Genomic DNA, 22,698 nt, shown 5'->3' with positions numbered 1-22,698 from the left:
ATGAAAAATCAATCCGTTATTTTATGGTATAACAAAGTAAAAGTCTACACGGTGCGCCTCGGCGCGCGCGTGCCAGATCGTATTATAGGCACATACATTTACAAAAACACGCACTATTTGAAAGATCGCAAAAAATCGCAAAATGTCTTTAATGTTTTGAAGACCTAAATACTTCTACTTTCTATCTATGAAAAGATCAATCCGCTATTTTGTGCTATAACAATATAAAAGTTTACATTTTGGCAAGATATATATCAAATTTTCATTTTCTGAACTGTATCTTGATCTATAAAAAACGAACCATCAGGATTACTAAAACAAAAGTGTATATATGTGTTTAGTTACCTTTAATCATGGAGTATACATAGTGTCAGGTGTAATAATTATGGTTACAGCTGTTTGCTTAAAATCGGCGAATAAAAGCAACTGATACTTATGACAAGCCGAGCATCCGGTTCACTCGCTCGATAGTGAACAGTTTGAACCTCTCACATATCCGCTGTAGGCGTCATAAAGCGTAAAGAAATTTGTTTTTGCAAATGTTGAACCTTAATAATAACATTTGTTATAGCGCTAAATGTTTTTAAAAAAGTTTATTTTTGGACTTTTGAGCGCCTAGATCGTCAAAATGTCCCATTGTGCGGCGTCGTGACCTTTCAGTGACTTTTATCAATAAAGTGCAAAAGGCTTTGGTCCATTCTGAACCCTCTTTTATCGACAAAAATGCCTTAAATATGGCTTCTCAGGTGATCTCCAAGTTACTTGTAGAGGCACTTTTATCGTTAAAAGTGAGTTCAGAATATGCACCTTTGTATCACAAGCAGTCAAGCCCATTGCACATGAAATTGCAGAGGCTGCATATGCATAGCATAATACCGCTTTATTATATTCTCTTAGCTTTTAAACACAATAAAACATTAAATAACATTTTACCTATTTCTTAAATTTAGAACGTATCAAAGAAGTTACTACAATAGCTAAAAATAAACATATTTCATAAGAATATTTCATATAATATCCACTTTAACGTAAACATATCTTATTATTAAAAAAACAAAAAGAAATGGAAACTGCTCTGAGTAGTTAACAAAAAAAAACATTATATAAAAGTAAACATTTCTGATTAAAAAAACAATCCCCAACTACTGCTCTGTAAGTAGTTGAAAAAGAAACTAAATATTCATATAGTTAGTGGAATATATCTAAGTGTTAATTTTTCTCTAGTTGTTTGTAGAAAACCAACGTAAAATTTTGGAATGTAACTCTGTTACATTATATGCTGGAAATTTTTTCACAACAGCACCTGATTAAAAAAATAGCGAATTAGTTTTCGTATGAGTATACTTTACCAAAAGTTCGATAGAAGTAATTCAAAATTTACATTCAATTACTATAAGAATGTTTGTGCCTTGTAGTTTTATTTTCACTGATCCTGAACCTGAATAATTAATGATTCTAGCCAATGAATTGGAGAATATTTTTGATAGCAACTTTCCTATAGGTACCGCCTCATTTTTTCCCGTTGGCATCAAGATGACAAAATAATCAACCTGAAACATAGATATGTTACTCACGTACTTGTTATTTATGTATTACGATTACGTGATTTACAATCTGTCTTAAGGGTCGGCAGGAGACACGGTGGAGACCTCTGTCGGGTTGGGTTAGCTGCGAGTGGCTGCGAGTCCGTATTTTATTTATTATAAATTTTTAAGAGCAAAAATGCAAAATCGGGCTCTGTAGCGGACTGCATTATTATATAAAGAGTATATAAAAAAAAATTCACGAATCTATGTAACTTATTTTATGAGAAATCTTGTTATTACGAATCCGTAATTCGTAATAACAAGATTTCTCATAAAATAAGTTACATAAATTCGTGAATTTTTTTTTAATATACTCTTTATATAATAATGCAGTCCGCTACAGAGCCCGATTTTGCATTTTTGCTCTTAAAAATTTATAATAAATAAAATACGGAGTTAAAGTGCAGTTTAACGTGCACTTAGTGCATAAAGTGCACCTGAGTGCACTTGAGTTTGCCTGGGTCTCCTGCCGACCCTTAAGTGAAGAGAAAGAACCAGGTAAACAACTGTAGGGTTTTATTTTTATCTCGTATCTATTTTTTTAGTTAATTGCTTAATTATAACGGAATATGTAAGACTAATATGCAGCAATAAATACAGTAATAAAATAAATAACAGAACATACTGTTGAAAGAAAATTGTCATCATTTTTAAGGAAGTCAAAAGCATAAAAGGCCTCTTCATCCTTAAGAGGCAATATAGGCAAATCTTTTGGCTTAATGGACACTGAATCTTCAGGTGTTAATTTTCTATGCACTCTTGCAAGAGACATGAATACATAATCAAATTTTCCATTTATTTCATGATAATATCCACTCGAATCTACTGCAATCACGATAATGCAGTTCTTTTCTTCACTTCGACTGTACTCAGAATATTTTAAATTGCAATGCCCAACGTCTATAACATAACCTCGTGACAAATATTTTCATGTGACTAAAGGTGGAAGCACATAAAATTGCAGGAGCCATGAGCAGAATGCAGAAGCCATATGCGCATGCGCTATGGTGTCTGCATTCTGCCCATGGCTTCTGAATTTTCAATCTACATAAAAATACATAAGCATAGTTTATGTAGATTGAAAATTCAGAAGCCATGGGCAGAATGCAGATACCATGGCGCATGCGCATATGGCTACTGCATTCTGCTCATGGCTCCTGCAATTTCATGTGCTTCCACCTTAAGGCTGCATTCCGAAATTCACTGCCAGTACTGAAAATCCATAGTATACGTAACGTGATCTGTAGATTTTCAGTACTGGCAGTGTATATCGGAACGCAGCTTAAATGGATGTAAGGAAAATCATAATACATAACCTATAGAACAGTCATAACTTTTCGGAATAAATATCTACTTACTATAAATAGCAAACAAAAGCTTTGTCCTTGAAACAATATTTTAATTTTTCCCAGCACGAAATTGTAACTTCGATACACTGTATAGGACACAACGTGAACTGATGTAGCGCGCAGAGCTGCGTTATAATGACCCGCCGCGCCGTTGTGCTTGAGTGAGAGAGATACAAGAATGCACCCAAGAACTGCGCACACGCTGCAAATTAAATGTTCGGCATCACGAAAAGTCACATTCTTATCATGATGGTGTCATTTTTATTAAAAAAAAGGTTTTATGTGCGTATACTATAAAGTTCAAGTACTAATATGTAATTATAAATATCGGAAACAATTTAAGTGTAAATTATTGCAAAACATTTAAAATAACATATTGAATTTCAAAATCATAATTTAATCAATTTTTCGTCATGATCAAAAAATGACTGTTTGCAATCATTTTTTCGTCATTTTGACGTCATTTTGACGTCATTTTGACTTTTTCTTGACTTTCTGTTCTCCTTGAGTCATAACCCTAAGAGCACAGTTGACGGAAAGTCGACGGCAAGTCGACTTTTATAAGTCGACTTCTAGTCGACTTCTAAAAATGGCGGAAAGTCGACTAAAAGTCGACTTCTAAATAGTCGACTTCTAAAAATGGCGGAAAGTCGACTAAAAGTCGACTTCTAAATAGTCGACTTATAAAAAGACGGAAAACAGTCAAGCGGCGCGTCATGCATCATCAATATGGCGGCGAATCTCGAGGAGGCTGGAGGACCAGATGAGTGGACCAGAGTTTACGCGAGTGCGAGGAATACGTGCCGCGAGACAGGACACGATAAGACGCCAGATAGTTCTTGCAGGTATGGCGGATCAAGTCGCGAGAAAGGTTTTGCCCGACGAGGTAAAAGAGGATCAGGATAAGGCCAAGTGGAAACATGCTTACAGGTTAGGTATGGTGTGTTATTAATTATCATCGATAATTAAGACCTATTGAATGCGACCTCTCCATTCTGTATCATCTTTCAGAACACCAGAAATGAAGGAACCTGTGTTCATGCATTCTTCGTGCGTTCTACGGAAAATCAGTCCGGAATAGGTGGTTTATAAAGAGGTGTACGAAACGAATAAGATGTACATGCGAGGTGTCACGGTGATAGAACCCGAATGATTGCCGAAATTCGTCCATGCTATGCCATCTTAGTGAACCATTGGTTGATCCACCGCCAAGGTATTTTTATCACAATTGTTGCTTTATAATGTTTTTCTTACTTATTTATAAAGATATTTATAGATATAATCAATGAACCGGGAAGATCATTTGCCGCGTGTCTGGTACATTCGGAAAGGCCGAATGGGCACTACCATCGATGGATATAGAGCATCCGTGGACGGTGTCAAGTGGTTAGCGTATTTCTTCTTGGAGGGTCAAGTGTGCCCTAAGCTGAAACGATTTGTCCCGTCGCTGCTGACGACACCTGGGAGCATCACCAAGTCATGGGCCAGGTAAATCGTTATTCTATCTCCTTTTGATTTCACGTTGATTCATCGAATAGATTACATCAATTCAATACGATTTTTTCAGGTTGATACCACGCACTCAAGCAATAGTACAAACGCTGCAGTCGCAGGGAGTCGTGTCCAAACACAAACTGCTAGAAATCTGGGGTTCGGATAAAAAATGTGAGATTTTAATTTATAAAATAATATTTAGATATTATCATAGACTTCTATACAATACTAGACCGCTGACAGACATCTCGCCCGTGATGCTTGCCGCCATGTTGATTTTAGTCAAGATATGCTATAGGTACTACAGATTCTATACAAGTGGTTTTATACAAGATTTCTATACAATAGTCTGGCATATACAGAATGTCCAAAAGAAAGGGTTTAATACTACAGGAGTAGTGGTTCGATTTCGGCATCCAAGTACGCTACACGTCGAAGGCATGACTTACAAACTTATTGATAACATGTACCAATATTTAACACAAAAACATTCGCCTGCTTCGTTATGTACTGTAATAACGAATGCAGATAAACGCACATCATGAGCAACTGAACACCCGATAGTGACTTATTGTTAATTCAATATGGCCGCACCCTTCACTAACACTTGCACCTTGCACTCGCATCAGCTTTTCGGCAGTGCGTCCATAGATGTTAGTGGTCTAGTATAAAAGTCTGTGGATATTATATATTTATAATTATATATATATATATATATATAATATTATTATATATTTACAACATTATGATAATAATATGATATATATTTATATAGCTAATTTTGCATATTGTTTCGCGATTAACGCTGGAATGTTTTAATTTTAGTTCTGTTATTGTCAGCTTACCAGAAGTGGCTGCCGGAATCCGCGCACGCAGAAGTGGCACAGATATGGCCGCCTTTGTAATTAAGAATAAAACATTAGGATTGTAATTATACAGTTTTTTAGATAATTAAATTATTTTATATATGAAAAAAAATCGAAATGCATCAGTTTTAGCCCTCCAGCAAGGGGTCGATTGTGTATCTTGAAATAATGAGGTAAAAATTACAAAAGTGAGAAAATTCATTAGCGTATCTACGATTTTATTTATCAAAATCTAATAAAATCTGTTAACTTTTGTTATTTTTACCTCGTTTCAAGATACACAATCGACCTCCAGACGTACGCGGCGGTTTATTTTATCGACTTTAAAAGTTGGCGGGAAGTCGACTTTTCGTCATGACGGGAAGTCGACTTTTCATCATGACGGGAAGTCGACTTTAAGTCGGTGGTTTTTGCGACATTCGCCGACTTCAAGTCGACTTAAAGTCGACTTTCGTCCTTAAAAATGTCGACTTTTCTGCCAAGTCAGTTTCGGTAGAAGTCGACTTCAAGTCGACTTAAAGTCGACTTAAAGTCGACTTTTTGCTCTTAGGGAAGTTACTACAGAAGTAATGCTGGGTCTACAATGCGAGTCGCAAAGTCGTGAGTCGCAAGAATTGACCAATCACAGTCGATTATTCTCCTTAAATTCGACTGTGATTGGTCAATTCTTGCGACTCACGACTTTGCGACTCGCATTGTAGACCCAGCATAACGCTCGCGTAAACGTAGTACTAGAAAAATAATCTAATCTGAGCTCGAAAAAACTTCCAACAGTTGCAAAATAAACGTTCTGCTGAACGCAGCCAACCCTAAGAGCAAAAAGTCGACTTTAAGTCGACTTGAAGTCGACTTCTACCGAAACTGACTTGGCAGAAAAGTCGACATTTTTAAGGACGAAAGTCGACTTTAAGTCGACTTGAAGTCGGCGAATGTCGCAAAAACCACCGACTTAAAGTCGACTTCCCGTCATGATGAAAAGTCGACTTCCCGTCATGACGAAAAGTCGACTTCCCGCCAACTTTTAAAGTCGATAAAATAAACCGCCGCGTACGTCTGGAGGTCGATTGTGTATCTTGAAACGAGGTAAAAATAACAAAAGTTAACAGATTTTATTAGATTTTGATAAATAAAATCGTAGATACGCTAATGAATTTTCTCACTTTTGTAATTTTTACCTCATTATTTCAAGATACACAATCGACCCCTTGCTGGAGGGCTAAAACTGATGCATTTCGATTTTTTTTCATATATAAAATAATTTAATTATCTAAAAAACTGTATAATTACAATCCTAATGTTTTATTCTTAATTACAAAGGCGGCCATATCTGTGCCACTTCTGCGTGCGCGGATTCCGGCAGCCACTTCTGGTAAGCTGACAATAACAGAACTAAAATTAAAACATTCCAGCGTTAATCGCGAAACAATATGCAAAATTAGCTATATAAATATATATCATATTATTATCATAATGTTGTAAATATATAATAATATTATATATATATATATATATATATATATATATATATACAGGGTGTCCCATTTTAACTTGGACAGCAAAATATCTCAAAAACTAAGCTCCACATACAAAAATGTTTCAGACAAAAGTTGTATGGTTTCAAGGGGGACATAAGATGGTACCATTGGTTTGACCTTGGATGGTCGTTTAAAGCTCACGTAAACGACACCTTTAATTTCTTAAATGGAAACCCCTATTTTTCAATGCATATTCTTGTAGCTAATCTCGAGAGCTTTTCAAAACACTATAATAAAGTATTTTTTCATTAAGAACTTTTGGAATTATGAGGCTTAAAAGTTCTAGTATTTTGACATAAAATACAAAATATCTTGTAAAACATTAAGTTTTCGGTAATGTTACCTTAATACTTTTATGCACAGAATAATGAGACGAATCAATTGGTATGAAAAAAGGCACAGTTCCTTTAAGAAAAAATATGTAATTTGCAACACGCATCTGCATACTTTTTCTTAAAAGCAACTATGTCTTTTTTTCATACCAATTGATTCGTCTCATTATTCTGTGCATAAAAGTATTAAGGTAACATTACCGAAAACTTAATGTTTTACAAGATATTTTGTAATTTATGTCAAAATACTAGAACTTTCAAGCCTCATAATTCCAAAAGTTCTTAACGAAAAAATACTTTATTATAGTGTTTTGAAAAGCTCTCGAGATTAGCTACAAGAATATGCATTGAAAAATAGGGGTTTCCATTTAAGAAATTAAAGGTGTCGTTTATGTGAGCTTTAAACGACCATCCAAGGTCAAACCAATGGTACCATCTTATGTCCCCCTTGAAACCATACAACTTTTGTCTGAAACATTTTTGTATGTGGAGCTTAGTTTTTGAGATATTTTGCTGTCCAAGTTAAAATGGGACACCCTGTATATATATATTATTATGAATATATAATATCCACAGACTTTTATACTAGACCACTAACATCTATGGACGCACTGCCGAAAAGCTGATGCGAGTGCAAGGTGCAAGTGTTAGTGAAGGGTGCGGCCATATTGAATTAACAATAAGTCACTATCGGGTGTTCAGTTGCTCATGATGTGCGTTTATCTGCATTCGTTATTACAGTACATAACGAAGCAGGCGAATGTTTTTGTGTTAAATATTGGTACATGTTATCAATAAGTTTGTAAGTCATGCCTTCGACGTGTAGCGTACTTGGATGCCGAAATCGAACCACTACTCCTTAATACTACTCCTGTAGTATTAAACCCTTTCTTTTGGACATTCTGTATATGCCAGACTATTGTATAGAAATCTTGTATAAAACCACTTGTATAGAATCTGTAGTACCTATAGCATATCTTGACTAAAATCAACATGGCGGCAAGCATCACGGGCGAGATGTCTGTCAGCGGTCTAGTATTGTATAGAAGTCTATGATAATATCTAAATATTATTTTATAAATTAAAATCTCACATTTTTTATCCGAACCCCAGATTTCTAGCAGTTTGTGTTTGGACACGACTCCCTGCGACTGCAGCGTTTGTACTATTGCTTGAGTGCGTGGTATCAACCTGAAAAAATCGTATTGAATTGATGTAATCTATTCGATGAATCAACGTGAAATCAAAAGGAGATAGAATAACGATTTACCTGGCCCATGACTTGGTGATGCTCCCAGGTGTCGTCAGCAGCAACGGGACAAATCGTTTCAGCTTAGGGCACACTTGACCCTCCAAGAAGAAATACGCTAACCACTTGACACCGTCCACGGATGCTCTATATCCATCGATGGTAGTGCCCATTCGGCCTTTCCGAATGTACCAGACACGCGGCAAATGATCTTCCCGGTTCATTGATTATATCTATAAATATCTTTATAAATAAGTAGGAAAAACATTATAAAGCAACAATTGTGATAAAAATACCTTGGCGGTGGATCAACCAATGGTTCACTAAGATGGCATAGCATGGGCGAATTTCGGCAATCATTCGGGTTCTATCACCGTGACACCTCGCATGTACATCTTATTCGTTTCGTACACCTCTTTATAAACCACCTATTCCGGACTGATTTTCCGTAGAACGCACGAAGAATGCATGAACACAGGTTCCTTCATTTCTGATGTTCTGAAAGATGATACAGAATGGAGAGGTCGCATTCAATAGGTCTTAATTATCGATGATAATTAATAACACACCATACCTAACCTGTAAGCATGTTTCCACTTGGCCTTATCCTGATCCTCTTTTACCTCGTCGGGCAAAACCTTTCTCGCGACTTGATCCGCCATACCTGCAAGAACTATCTGGCGTCTTATCGTGTCCTGTCTCGCGGCACGTATTCCTCGCACTCGCGTAAACTCTGGTCCACTCATCTGGTCCTCCAGCCTCCTCGAGATTCGCCGCCATATTGATGATGCATGACGCGCCGCTTGACTGTTTTCCGTCTTTTTATAAGTCGACTATTTAGAAGTCGACTTTTAGTCGACTTTCCGCCATTTTTAGAAGTCGACTAGAAGTCGACTTATAAAAGTCGACTTGCCGTCGACTTTCCGTCAACTGTGCTCTTAGGGAATGCAATATAAAAAATATTTTTGTTATATATACTTTTTATAATCCCGTCGTGTTCATTTAAAAAGTGTAAAAATACATCATACATAGATAAGACATCGAATAATTAATAAAAAAATTTCGACAGAAAATAATAGAATATAAGACATAAAAGAAAAATGACAAAATTCTCAAATAAAAAGTAATTTATGTGTTTATTGTTTCTTATACGTGTTTATGTATTTGTTATATTTGTTTATTTATATTTGTGTTTGTATTCATTATTTTTTAAAATATATATTTACCGTATAAATTATAGTTACACACGAAAGGTCTTTTATTAAAACTCTTTCTTGCCCGAATCTTCGTTTTAATATCCATTTGAATTATACAAAATGGCGGAATCTTGTCACGCTCTCTTATTGGTCAGTAGAAATGCCTGCGTCGTAGCACACCTTGTTACTTACACCATGTTCAGTGGTATGTATGTATGTACATATGTATGTACACTGGGCTAGTGGCTTTCCCACTCTTTCTCTCCCTCCTATCCAAACATGAACGCCGCCTCGCGAACCTAAGTCTATTTACACGGCTACCAGTAGCGGTTCAAGCTACTCACAGTTGACTATACAAACAGTGGCAAAAGCTGGCCATATTGTCCTCGGATTAGAGGCAGGAGCCAATTAAATAAAGAAGAAGAAGAGAAGAAGTATGTACACTGGGGGGCACAAATGGGTTCCTTTTCGGTGTAGATGAGTGCACCATTTCTAGGTTCGCAATTGGCTGGAAGGTAGAAATAATGCGCTCATCTACACCGAAAAAGGAACTCATTCCTGCTCCCCATTGTATGTACATACGTATGTATGTATATACCTATATGCTGCCCCGATATAACAGATTTCCTAACCCCACAACTGTTATTTTTAGTACTTTATAACTTTTGTCCTACGTGAGAGTGACAACTTTAACTTTCGTATTCGTATTGTACGTACAAAAATACACAATACTAGTAAGTTTCAGCCAAATCGATAAGCCACTTTCTTTCATATAATTACCCATAGTTTAAAGTATTAATATTAATTATACAGTTAATGTTAATTTATCAATATATCATTGTGTTTATTTTTATAGTTTACTCAATGTATTTGGTATAAATCATACGCAATATGTTTTCATGTAAACAAATTACTACATTTGTTTATGATACAAAGGATTTTAATTTTATCATTAATTCATGCGAGGAAAATGAGTCTTCATTTGATAATGTTTTGAAGCATATGTGGAAACAAGCTGAAGAAATTAAAGCATTTCGCTATATTTTAAATATACGAGAGAGTAAAACATTGAAGGGAAAATACAGATTTCTAATACAGGTATACTCATTAATATCTAAAAATAATATTTTTGTATAATGCATAATGCAATGACAATTTCAGTTAAATCCAGATAGGGCTCAGTGTAGACGTGCTCCGGAATCAATCACATCTACGTTACAATCTTTTAGCCCTATAGGTTTTAATTTCACTAAGCTAACACAGCAAGAAATATTATTTGACATAGGAAATGGCGACACAAATGACATAGTTGCAATTAATGCCAGTCCTTTGGAACAAAGTCATTGTTTACTTCTTACAGAACGTTTAAAATGTTTGCCACAAATTATGACAGAGTATAGTCTTCGCAAAGTAATAGAATTATGTCTATTAAGCAATTTATGGTAATTATTGTTATATTAGAAATATTTAAATGTGACATGAAATTATATATATATATATACTATATATATGTATATATTTTTCTTTCACCAGTAAAGCGGAGAACACAGACTTTTGCATAACGCATTATGCGTTATGCACACAAAAGTCTGTGCTCCCCGCTTAAATATTAAAAAATTAATCCGAATTTAACCCACACAACTGGCCAAAATTACCCCTTTATTGAAAAATCACAACGTTTCAACCCTTATCAGGTCCTTTTCAAGATATTATTACAAAGCCGTAACATACAGGTACACAAAAAATATCATACGTCACCAGACGTATTTCTACACTTTTACATTTTATTATTTAACGCACAAAAATATCGTATGTACGCACGATGTAACTTAGGAATCAACGTCTGGCGACGTATGATGTTTTTTGCGTATATGCCCTTAGGAAAATTTACTTAAAAAAACTTAAAATAAACTAGAAAGTTTACCAAAGAAATTACTATTGATAAACTATTGATAAACTAGAAGTGATTTCGAACCAAACTTTAAGTATTTCTATAATATACTTTAAAGATTACTTTAAGTTAACTCATGCAATTACTATTAATCACCCCAAAAAAAATATTCTGTCATTTAGTGGCTCCCGCTTGATTTTAGAGGATTTTCCTCTGAAATACGGTCTCAAGAAGATATTTTAAAATCTAGAGGAATATCCTCTAACCATGAGACACTAGACTTAAGATTGCAGTCCTCTTAATACTAGAGGACACTGATTTCCGATATTCACCCGGAATACAAAAAAATTATTTATTTCGAAATTTTATTACTATTTTATAACTAAATTTGTTTCTTAAGATGCAGTCTATGATTATAAATATTTTCTCGTATTTGAAAAACACACTTACCTTGGTGGGATTCGAACTCGGGACCTCTGGATCGTGAGCCAACTGCCTTACGTGGTAGACTACTTCTTAATTTGATGTAAGTGTTATATATAGTCTACATATGTCATAACCAGCGCAAATATATAATTTTCCAAAAATCATCTTAAGAAACAAATTCAGTTTAAAAAGAGTAATAAAATTTTGAATTGGATATATGATATAATATTTCTTAATGTCTCGTGTGGTGCAAGTGTGGTGAAAAAGGGAACTTGTCTTTTTAAGTATACTGTTGAAACAACACGCATAAGTTAAAATCAGCTTTAAGTATTACCTTTATAAAAAGTAAAGTTAAAGTATATTTATAAGTATTACGTTTGTTAAAAGTAAATTTAAAGTATATTTGCGACTTGCTTATAAAGTTTTTATTGAGGTTAATAACTGAAAGAAAACTTTACGCTCGGCTGTCAGTATACTATTAGTCTACTATTATATTATATACTATTATTACGGCTAGTATACTTTATAATACTTTAAAATACTTTAAGTAACTTTAAAAAACTTTAAGTAAATTTTCCTAAGGGTGTTGCGGCTTTGTAATAATATTTCACTTGAAAAGGACCTGATAAGGGTTGAAACGTTGTTATTTTTCAATAAAGGGGTAATTTTGGCCAGTTGTGTCGGTTAAATTCAGATTAATTTTTTATTTTTACTTTAGGTCTTTAAGGGCTGCTTTCAATGGTTTATGTGCGCATGCCTCTGTTAATCATTTACATTGGCATTTATACTATTTAAAATACGAGATGCTTCTTGAATATATTGTAGGTAATATTATTTTCGATAACAACCTGTTGTAAATATTTGCAAGATGTTATCGATATTTATTTTGTTTTAGGATGTTTGCAGTTATATTTCTGGTATACACTTGTTAGTAGATTATCCAGCAAAAGGATTCTGTCTTAAATTGTCTGATTTTAAAAATATTGAAGATTTTGTATCTCGCACATTTCTTGTAGTGAACTATTTACAATTACGTCGAATGGCATATAATGTATATATTACACGAGCAAAATCAAAATCTAATGATGAATTATATAACGATATACGAATTTATATTTGGGCTAGAAAGCCATTAATTGGTGTCAAAGATACAACTGCATTTATACCTGGAGTTTGCGAACTCTTTGGACATTTATCAATTAGAGGTAAGAATAAAATCTGTATTTGAATACAGGGTGTTTAAAAAAAGTGTTCCATATTTTGAGAGCAAGTAGTACTCATCAAAATAAGAAGAAAATGTCCAGTAAACATGGGTCCTAAATCAAATACCTGTTAAGATATGGACCAATCTTTATCGTATACTATAAGAGGTGTTCTATGTGGATCCCATTTATTGTCACACATTTTAAATAAAAAAAAAATACTTAGGGCTCGGGCACATAAAAAACTTAAGCAGACAGACGTAAGCGGTAAGAAAATCAGCAGTATGGATTCGCTATCGCTTGCGTTGTCTTAAGTTCTTGATTGTGATTGGCTGATTTGCTTACTGCTTAAGTTATTCTATGTGCTCGGGCTCTTATTCCTACAATGTTTGTAGAAATCGAAAAATTTTTTTTAACACCCTGTATAAAGAGTTTTTTGTATTTTTATATTCAATAATATAAATAATTATAACGTAATACATGTATTTTAGATGAAAATATGTACAATAATCTAACAGAAAATGATGTAATTAATGTTCTTTGTAATATTACGGAAAAATATTTTTTATTAATCAAAGATGAGCTTAAAATTATTTTGAAAAAATAAAAATGTTTATTATAGAATATGATAAAGTTTTTTTATTCTTTTGTTGCAATATAATTAAATCTATAAATTAAAATTTGTTGAAATTTATTACATTGTGATAATTAAAATTTTATTACTACTTGAAATTTTCAAATATACAGGATGTTTCCCAAGTGAGAAGCATTGCAGTGGTGGATTCAGGGGGTCGATTGTGTATCTTGAAACGAGGTGAAAATTACAAAAGTGTGTGAACAGATTTTACTAGATTTCGACAAATGAAATCGTAGATACGCTAGCGAACTTCCTCACTTTTGTAATTTTCACCTTATTTCAAGATACACAATCGACCCCCAAGCATAAAAACAATAAAAAAAAAGTATATATAAACATGAGTCCTATTTGAACTTGTTTCCGAGTTATAACCATTTTTGTGCTCCAGTAATTACTACGTTTACGCGAGCGTTACTTCTGTAGTAACTTATGATAATTCACCCGTTTACGCGGAGTAAATTATCGTAAGTTACTACAAAATCTCGTTTACGCGAAGGGAAATCCCGTTTACGCGAAGAAATTATCGTAAGTTACTACAGAAGTAACGCTCGCGTAAACGTAGTAAATGTTATACATACATACATACTACGTTTACGCGAGCGTTACTTCTATAGTAACTTATGATAAATTACGATAATTTACTCCGCGTAAACGAGTGAATTATCTTAAGTTACTACAGAAGTAACGCTCGCGTAAACGTAATAACATACTACGTTTACGCGAACGTTACTTCTGTAGTAACTTACGATAATTCCTTCGCGTAAACGGGATTTTCCTTCGCGTAAACGGGATTTTGTAGTAACTTACGATAATTTACTCCGCGTAAACGGGTGAATTATCATAAGTTACTACAGAAGTAACGCTCGCGTAAACGTAGTATGTGATACTGTTACTATAAAAGCGAAGTTTCTATATAAAAACTCGAAAATTTTATTTTGACCATTTTTCCAAAAAATCGCTCTTTAGCAGCTTGAAGGCGATGCTGCTGATTACGAATATCATAGTTAAAGTGCGATTTCTCAATATTTTGGCCGTAATATGGATTTTACTATTCTAGTAATAAATGTCTCCTGCCGACCCTTAAATAGTAAATAACTAGTAAATTAGTTTGATTATTGGCTGATCAGCTCAAATATACTATTTAATACGCGTATCAAGAGATCGGTGTAAACTAGGCCACATACATCTGGGGGTCGATTCTGTATCTTGGGACGAGGTGAAAATTACAAAAGTGAGGAAATTCACTAGAGAATCTACAATTTCATTTGTCGAAATCTAGTAAATCTCTTCACTTTTGTAATTTTCACCTCGTCTCAAAATACAGAATCGACCATCGACCTCCTGGGGGTCAATCATGTATTAATGTGAAACGTGGAAAGTGAAAAGTTTTATATGACTATCTCTTTCTATTTAACATCAATAGAAAGAGAGATTTTTTATTTTTCACGTTTCCACCCTAGGGGAAAAGATTCATGATTGACCCCCTGGGGGCCTATTACGGATCTTTTCACGAGGTGAAAATGCGAAAAGTGAGAGAATTCACTAGAGTATCTACGATTTCATTGGTCGAATTCTAGTAAATCTGTTCACTTTTCGCATTTTTACCTCGTGAAAAGATACGTAAAGCAGGGGGTCGATTCTGTATCTTGGGACGAGGTAAAAATTACAAAAGTGAGGAAATTCACTAGAGAATCTACAATTTTATTTGTCGAAATCTAGTAAATCTGTTCACTTTTGTAATTTTCACCTCGTCTCAAAATACAGAATCGACCTCCAGGGCACACACACTTTTCGTAGAACGTAACAGTAAAGGTGCGATTTTACGATGACGCTCGACGCTGGATTCGAGCGTCAAATCTGGTCACGTGATAGATTCAGAGGGACGCGAAATATAACCTAACCACTGGATTGGCTGAAATGAGCGTCGAGTGTCAAAGCTAAACACAGTTTAGCTTTTTGACGCTCGAATCCAGCGTCGAGCGTCATCGTGAAATCGCACCTTAATGCTAAGACTCCATAGACGCGGAAACGCCGTGCGGCAGAGTGCGTTGACCAATCAGAAGGCTGCCGCAAGTCGCCTCCGGCAAAATCAAAATTTGTTGATTGGTCAACGCACTCTGCCGCACGGCGTTGCCGCGTCTATGGAGTCTTAGCATAATGGTGCGATCCCATGGTACGGAACGTATGCGCAATGCGGAATTGGCGGAATGAAGTCTGTCCAATCGCAGATATTCCGCCAGTTGCGTTCCGCTGAAATATCTTTTTCGATGTCCCATGGAGCGGAATTCGCGGAAGCGCAATTGACTCTTGCCAATCACAAGATTGTTTCCCATAGATCCTTTCATTGTATCTATCGGAACAGTGTATATTATTGGCACGTACAGACTACGCTTCCGCATTTTCCGCTCCATGGGACACGGAAAATTATATTTCAGCGGAACGGAATCACACGTACATACATGCAATACATCTGTCACATTAACGAATTCCATTCATAACCTACAAAATTGTCACCAATTGCCACCAAAGCCAAAAATTTAAATAGTTTTTAATAATATTCTTACGGATCTCTGTTGAGATTCTGACATTTTGTCTTTTCACACTCGCACACAAGGACATAATAAGTAGGCTTCCGCAGTTTCCGCACGATCAGTGCGGATAAAATAAAAACTTGCGGATAAAAGTCGGCGGAACCAACGTAAAAGAGGTCGACCCAATCACGAGCATTCCGCCAATTCCGCATTGCGCATACGTTCCGTACCATGGGATCGCACCATAAGGTCGAAACCTAAAGCCCCTTGCACAATGCCAGGCAACAGGCAATAGAAACAGGAAATAACCAAAAAATCGTTAATTACAACCTAAAAAATTCGAATGCTATGATTGGTTGGCAACAGGCAATAGGCACAGAATTTCCAACGTGACGGAAACTCTGTGCCTATTGCCTGTGTCACTGTTTATTATGCATTTATACATGATTTCTGATTTCTATTCCCTGTTCCTATTGCCTGTTGCCTGGCATTGTGCAAGGGGCTTTACGCTGCGTTCCCACTATACGCGTCGCGCGTCACGTCGTCTGTCGTTAACCAATCAAAACATCTTATTTTATTACTTTGTGACGAGATGTTTAGATTGGTTAACGACAGACGACGCGACGCGCGACGCGTATAGTGGGAACGCAGCCTTACTGTTAAGGCCATCGCACACAAAATGCATAGTTTAGCATAAGCGTAGCATAAGACCGCTAAACCAATGAGCATCCAGTATAAAGTCGCCATATTAATTTACATAAGATGCTCATTGGTCCAGCTGTCTTATGCTATGCTTATGCAACCTATGCAATTTTGTGTGCGATGGCCTTTATGCGGGGTCTACAATGCGAGTCGCAAAGTCGTGAGTCGCAAGAATTGACCAATCACAATCGAATCTGAGGAGAATAATCGACTGTGATTGGTCAATTCTTGCGACTCACGACTTTGCGACTCCCATTGTAGACCCCGCATTACGTTCTACGAAAAATTGTGTGTGCCCTGCCTAATGCTGCGTTCCCACTATACGCGTCGCGCGTCGCGTCATGACGCCGCGTCATGAGTTATCCAATCAAAGCGTTTCATTTTATGGCAAGATCTCGCGTCGGAAATGACGTCATAAAATGAAACGTTTTGATTGGATAACTCGTGACGCGCTCAGTGGAAACTCAGCCTTAAGCTGAGTTCCCACTATACGCGTCGCGCGTCGCGTCATCCGAGTTATACCAATCAAAACATCTCATTTTATTACATTACTTGTGACGGGAACAAAATGGGATGTTTTGATTGGTTTAACTCGGATGACGCGACGCGTGACGCGCTCAGTGGAAACTCAGCCTAATAGGCCCCCTAGTACTATTTTAAGTGCAGAAAGTGTAATATAGTGCAGCTACTAATGTGAGCTCAAAAAGAATTTTTTTTAAGTAGCAGTAGCACCGAGTAAACGCCGATTAATTACAACCTCCAAATTGTCCGAATGGTCCGCGGGTCCGAATTGGTCCGAATCTTCGGTTACAAACAGTCGTTTCTCCCGTGTTTATATACGAATCGATTACATTATAAGAACGAAGTGTGCGATGTAACAACGATGTTATTCGACGAGAGGAATTGCCGAGTGTTTTTAAAGAGAGGGAAATACGTAAGTATGTATGTATGTACATATATATATTCGATATCGGGATGATAAGATAGATCTCGTAATATAAGGTGACCCTCGAGTCAAATAACGCAGGTACGACAGCAGGCATTTGAGATATTACGTTGATTTGCCCGTTTTTTTTTTAAGCGTTACATTATAAATATATATACGTTATACTAACAAGAGCGCAAAGTTCAATGATTGTATATTTATCAGTAAATGTATATAATTAAGGCGATAGATGGATCAATAATCTGGCTCTCTGGAGTTCTCAGTTTTCTTTGCGTTGAGAAATTTATCTTCCGAATAATTACGAAAGTTACAGTAGCATATAAAATATATCTACTTAATAATACAAATAAAAGGGAATTTTTGAGAAAGCATAGAATTATTCGAGATTCAAGGTTTCACGCACGAAGTCGGTATCCACAAGCAAAGAGGATATCGAAGTAAAAGTATGATAAAGCATTTTGTTTTATATAAATAGAAACAAACAAATCGTATTATCAAAATGCATTATCAAAATAAAAACATACGATCGTATTATATAGTCATCTATATACTATGTTTACGCGAGCGTTACTTCTGTAGTAACTTACGATATATCACTCGTTTACGCGGAGTAAATTATCGCAAGTTACTACAAAATCCCGTTTACGCGAAGGAAAATCCCGTTTACGCGAAGGAATTATCGTAAGTTACTACAAAAGTAACGCTCGCGTAAACGTAGTAATTATCAAAAAGATTACTTTTAATGCAGGATCAGTTTTTTGACTTGTGCTCATTAAGAACTTTTGATTAACTTTGGCGAATAGTATATTTTTCTGAATGCTCTTCTCTATACATTTTTTTTATTAAAGAAATGTTAAAAGCAAGAAAAATAATTTTTAGTTATTTGTATTGCATAAAAATGTTTATACTTATATGTATTGAAAATGTTTGTTTCTTGTTGTAGATGTATCTTGAAGATGGAACTCAAATGTGCAATTCAAATGTACGATTGGGGAAAACGTGGTATGAACAGTATTGTCGCGTCTTTGATAAAATCAGCCAATGCCGATTTCATGGTGGATGAGCAGAAGACTTATGCAGAATTATGGATGGGCACTCACAAGAATGGTCCATCGTATCTTAAGGACACAGATGTCCCTCTGCAGAAATACGTCCAAGAGAATATCGAGACGTTAGGCAGCAACGGAGTACAAATGTTTGGTTCCAACTTGTCTTTCCTCTTTAAAGTCTTGTCTATAAGTAAAGCTTTGTCCATTCAAGTGCATCCGGATAAGGTAACATCTTTTTTTCCATTAAGCATAAAAGTGTGGTGCGTTACAATCGATCTGTGGTCTTTCAGAAAAAGGCGAAGAAGCTGCACGAGTTATATCCGGATATTTACAAAGATCCGAATCATAAACCGGAACTAGCCATAGCTCTGTGTCCTTTTGAAGCACTGTGCGGATTCCGTCCAATTGATGAAATAAAAGATTATCTGAATAACATATCGGAGTTATTTGCCGTCGTAGGGGAAACTAATGTTCATCGCTTATCTCAAGCAGCTGATTCTACAATCAGCGACGCTTTGCAACAGTGTTTTTACAGTCTTATGACTTGTGATTCCAATAAAGTAACACAGCAATTGAGAAGCTTGATAGACAGATTACACGATACAGGTAACAATTTCTATATAACTTTCTTAACGATTGTACCATAATTTATTGATTGTACCGTAATTTAATGATTATACCATAATTTATTGTATACTTGTGTATCTTTGCGTTCTTCTTCGTCGGAAGAATCCTTTGTTAGAAAATATAATCATGTTTAGTCGCTCTCAGATGATTCTTATAGGCAGTGGATAAAAGCCGATCTGTTAGAACGTTTGCACGGGGATTATCCTGGAGATGTAGGCTGTTTTGCAATATATCTATTTAATTATGTAACGCTGCAGCCAGGTGAAGCCATATACATTGGACCAAACGTACCTCACGCGTATCTCTCTGGCGGTAAATTATTTTTGGATTTGGATTTTAATATGTTTACTCAAATATAATAAAAATTGAGTTTTCAATCCAATTTTCAGATTGTATAGAGTGTATGGCATGTTCAGATAATGTAATAAGAGCTGGACTTACTCCAAAACTGAAAGATGTAGAAACTTTAATCCAAGTATTGTCATTTGAATGCAAATCGTCTTCTGTGAAAAAGATTCAACCATTCCGAGAAGATATATTCACCCAAGTTTTTCGTCCGCCAGTTTCAGAATTTGCAGTTGCTAAAATCACTGTGAGTTTTGATACGTTATTATTCAGTGAAATAATCGCGATTGTATTTTTATCTTAAATATCTTGCAGTTACCGCCTGGACGACCATCTTACAGTTTAAAACCGAGAAACTCGCCTAGCATTCTGTTAATAGTTGGTGGTAAAGCAAAAATATCTTCTAAGATTTTTTCCCGCGGGTCCGTTTTGTTTATTCCTGCCAATGATGAAGTGGAGATGAAAGTTTTATGTGGTTGCCATCCTATGCTGATGTTTCAAGCATTTTCAAATGTTTGAGAATGTGGATTAAATCAACAAACGTTGATAATATGCTTGTGAAGTGCCAAATATGGTTAATATTTTAAAGCAGTTTGTACATGAAATTTTCTGTACGCATAATGATGTTAAATTTTCTAATTACTTGCTAATGTACATGATTTTCTCGAGAGTACATGAAAAACGTTATCTTGAGAAGCACAGTTATGAACTGTACATTATCTAGAAACTTATTTATACAATAACTATATTATATAAAACATGTGGCAGAGTATCGGCATAAATCATGCCGCAGAGTGACGTGCGCCAATGATCCGGGTTCTAATCCAACCAAAAATTCGTCAATCGCGACGATCGCCACCTCTCGGATGGTGATGGCAATCCACCGAAAGTATCTTGTCACGAGAACCTCTCTGTATTTAGAGAGGAAACCCTCAAGGTTGGGGATTGGACGGTAGGCTGACAACCTACTTCCAGAAAACAAATCTTGTCTCAAAACCTTAAAAGATTTGAGGAGGCCCGGGACCTACTTGGACTGTAGCATTGATTGATCGATTGGTATTATATAAAACATTATTCGATGAAGTTTATTATAAATATATTTATATATATAAATCAGTCATCCTCTGATTCGTTGCCTTTCTTTGAGGTACTCTCCGCGGGCTTTTCTTCTACTTTGTAATGTCGATACTCCGGTTTCAATTCCCACATATTTCTATGGGGATTTTTTAAGTTATAATTACAAACTTCATTGAGGATTTCCTTTAGATAAACCTGAAATTTACGTAATATTTAATGTTAAAATTGTAATTTATAAAATAAACTATGCATTCTGAATTAATTGTATGAACAGATGGAAAATATATTTACAATAGGTTGCTTCGTGATCTTTACAAGGTCCCTTATATTATAATATTGATGGTTCTCGAATGCTGCAAAAAGCATATCCAGCACAGCGTCCTTGTCATCTCTCATTTTTTTCCCTTCTGCTTTCTTCTTTTCAGCATACTCGATCTGTAAAATGTTTCTGTGTGTCAAAGATCGGTTCCACAATGTTAAAAGAAAGTTAATAAAAATAATGCTTACATTATGTTTGTGATCAGATACAGGCTTAAAGTTTTGTACAACTCTATCTAACTGCTGGACTTGCCTCTGTGGCACAGAAGCTCTCTTGATACTTTCTAATTTCAATTTCATGTAACAATTATCAGCTGAAACAATTTTATTTTATAATGCAACCTGTTTCTAAGAAGATAAAAGTATATATCTACATTTATATATGCAAGATGGTATACCATATGGTCTGCATTCTAATTTCTGTACAATCCTTCCTTCCATAAAGAGTTTCTCTGTTTCTGGAACAATCGCGTCTAAACTTGCGGAGGCTGCAAAATTAACGATAAGTATTCTAAAGAATATATTAACTGGGAAATTCCATCAGACTTACGGGCAACATGAGAAAATACTCCTAGCATCTGTCTGGTGACTGTTGTAACATCTAACCTATGTTGTTTTGGTATTTCCCCTTCTCCGGATTCTTTCAAGGCTAAGACAGCTTCCGATAATTTGAGAGATACTTCAGCTTTCTGTCCAGGATTTCTAGAGAAGGTAGATAAAGATGAGAATTAAATTAATAGATAAACAGATTAAAGTATCCATTTCTATAAGTGGAAAATTATAGCAGATACATACTACAAAAAGATGTAAACAATAGAGAAGATATAAACCATGTATTAAGATTCAACGTTTGCATGGCTGTTTTCATATTTAGCAGCACAATGCAACAAACAAGATGAATAAATTTTACAACAAAAGCGAAGATCATGCTCATATATTAAAAATAAGATGCTTTCATTTTGGGAGAAACAATTCCAGTTGTAATCAGAGATAAACTCACTTGGTGATCTTCAATTTGCCGACTTCTATATTGCCAGGTGCCTTTTCCCACTTGTTAGCTATGTATTTAGGCACTTTGACCAGCCACACACCGCGGCCAGCGTTGCTCAAATCCAATTCTCTTTCCGTGTGTGTGACACTCGCAGACATTATTATTTCTTCAATATCTCGGTAAGAACAACAAAACTATCCACTTTCCCTTTTCTCAGTAATGGAGTACCATTGAACTTTTCTGCAAAATGTATGTTACATACATACATAAACAAATGTAAAGGCTATCGCACACAAAATGGCATAGCTGCATGTACATAGCATAAGACTTTCTGAACCAATGAGCATCG

The 22,698-nt window shown here is 35.5% G+C and overlaps 5 protein-coding genes and 1 long non-coding RNA gene across 16 annotated transcripts; 3 read left to right on the top strand and 3 right to left on the bottom strand.

Annotated features, from left to right (window-relative positions):
• Window positions 1–330: 330 nt before the first annotated feature.
• LOC139780178 (uncharacterized) lies at window positions 331–9,477 on the bottom strand. 5 transcript variants are annotated; one of them, XM_071718704.1, is made up of 4 exons: window positions 8,991–9,399; window positions 2,945–3,137; window positions 1,382–1,550; window positions 331–1,303 (listed from the first exon to the last, which is right to left on the bottom strand). In XM_071718704.1, exons 1-4 carry the CDS (start codon window positions 9,155–9,157, stop codon window positions 1,221–1,223), a joined length of 612 nt encoding a protein of 203 aa, XP_071574805.1. In that variant the 5' UTR covers window positions 9,158–9,399; the 3' UTR covers window positions 331–1,220. The 5 variants fall into 5 exon arrangements, 1 of the variants encoding a protein (XP_071574805.1); XR_011720152.1 differs by lacking the exons at window positions 331–1,303; window positions 1,382–1,550; window positions 2,945–3,137 and adding exons at window positions 7,860–8,353; window positions 8,433–8,644; window positions 8,708–8,909 and having other exon boundaries at window positions 8,981–9,294; XR_011720153.1 differs by lacking the exons at window positions 331–1,303; window positions 1,382–1,550; window positions 2,945–3,137 and adding exons at window positions 7,860–8,353; window positions 8,433–8,644; window positions 8,708–8,909 and having other exon boundaries at window positions 8,991–9,294.
• On the top strand, window positions 3,455–6,521 carry LOC139780179 (probable ATP-dependent RNA helicase DHX37). Of its 2 annotated transcripts, none has more exons than XM_071718706.1 (5): window positions 3,455–3,870; window positions 3,947–4,148; window positions 4,212–4,423; window positions 4,503–4,600; window positions 5,270–6,521. In XM_071718706.1, the coding sequence occupies exons 3-5, from the start codon at window positions 4,221–4,223 to the stop codon at window positions 5,332–5,334; spliced, it is 366 nt and encodes a 121-aa protein (XP_071574807.1). In that variant the 5' UTR covers window positions 3,455–3,870; window positions 3,947–4,148; window positions 4,212–4,220; the 3' UTR covers window positions 5,335–6,521. The 2 variants fall into 2 exon arrangements, with proteins under 2 accessions (XP_071574807.1, XP_071574806.1); XM_071718705.1 differs by having other exon boundaries at window positions 5,255–6,521.
• On the bottom strand, window positions 4,607–5,329 carry LOC139780180 (uncharacterized). Its single transcript, XR_011720155.1, has 2 exons — window positions 5,275–5,329; window positions 4,607–5,104 (listed from the first exon to the last, which is right to left on the bottom strand). It is a non-coding gene; the product is annotated as an uncharacterized lncRNA (long non-coding RNA).
• Window positions 9,478–9,887: 410 nt separating the features above from the next.
• Window positions 9,888–13,750, top strand: LOC139780185 (GDP-D-glucose phosphorylase 1). Of its 5 annotated transcripts, none has more exons than XM_071718714.1 (7): window positions 9,888–10,041; window positions 10,260–10,341; window positions 10,464–10,705; window positions 10,769–11,049; window positions 12,643–12,745; window positions 12,820–13,129; window positions 13,618–13,750. In XM_071718714.1, the coding sequence occupies exons 3-7, from the start codon at window positions 10,499–10,501 to the stop codon at window positions 13,731–13,733; spliced, it is 1,017 nt and encodes a 338-aa protein (XP_071574815.1). In that variant the 5' UTR covers window positions 9,888–10,041; window positions 10,260–10,341; window positions 10,464–10,498; the 3' UTR covers window positions 13,734–13,750. The 5 variants fall into 5 exon arrangements, with proteins under 5 accessions (XP_071574815.1, XP_071574814.1, XP_071574813.1 ...); XM_071718713.1 differs by having other exon boundaries at window positions 9,888–10,193; XM_071718712.1 differs by lacking the exon at window positions 9,888–10,041 and having other exon boundaries at window positions 10,205–10,341.
• Window positions 13,751–17,702: 3,952 nt separating this feature from the next.
• Window positions 17,703–21,302, top strand: Mpi (mannose phosphate isomerase). Of its 2 annotated transcripts, none has more exons than XM_071718740.1 (6): window positions 17,703–17,930; window positions 18,886–19,216; window positions 19,282–19,597; window positions 19,763–19,930; window positions 20,008–20,210; window positions 20,279–21,302. In XM_071718740.1, the coding sequence occupies exons 2-6, from the start codon at window positions 18,899–18,901 to the stop codon at window positions 20,480–20,482; spliced, it is 1,209 nt and encodes a 402-aa protein (XP_071574841.1). In that variant the 5' UTR covers window positions 17,703–17,930; window positions 18,886–18,898; the 3' UTR covers window positions 20,483–21,302. The 2 variants fall into 2 exon arrangements, with proteins under 2 accessions (XP_071574841.1, XP_071574842.1); XM_071718741.1 differs by lacking the exon at window positions 17,703–17,930 and adding an exon at window positions 17,946–18,023.
• On the bottom strand, window positions 21,023–22,668 carry Tfiifbeta (transcription factor TFIIFbeta). The gene is made up of 6 exons (XM_071718742.1): window positions 22,359–22,668; window positions 21,909–22,060; window positions 21,757–21,846; window positions 21,548–21,672; window positions 21,332–21,475; window positions 21,023–21,235 (listed from the first exon to the last, which is right to left on the bottom strand). Exons 1-6 carry the CDS (start codon window positions 22,505–22,507, stop codon window positions 21,077–21,079), a joined length of 819 nt encoding a protein of 272 aa, XP_071574843.1. The 5' UTR covers window positions 22,508–22,668; the 3' UTR covers window positions 21,023–21,076.
• Window positions 22,669–22,698: the final 30 nt, after the last annotated feature.

Source organism: Temnothorax nylanderi, unplaced genomic scaffold, assembly GCF_030848795.1.
Source record: "Temnothorax nylanderi isolate EJ_2023f unplaced genomic scaffold, tnyl_v1.0 TNYL_tig0266_pilon, whole genome shotgun sequence".
In the NCBI taxonomy this organism is placed as follows: Eukaryota; Metazoa; Arthropoda; class Insecta; order Hymenoptera; family Formicidae; genus Temnothorax; species Temnothorax nylanderi.
This window is presented reverse-complemented; position numbering and strand designations above follow the sequence as displayed.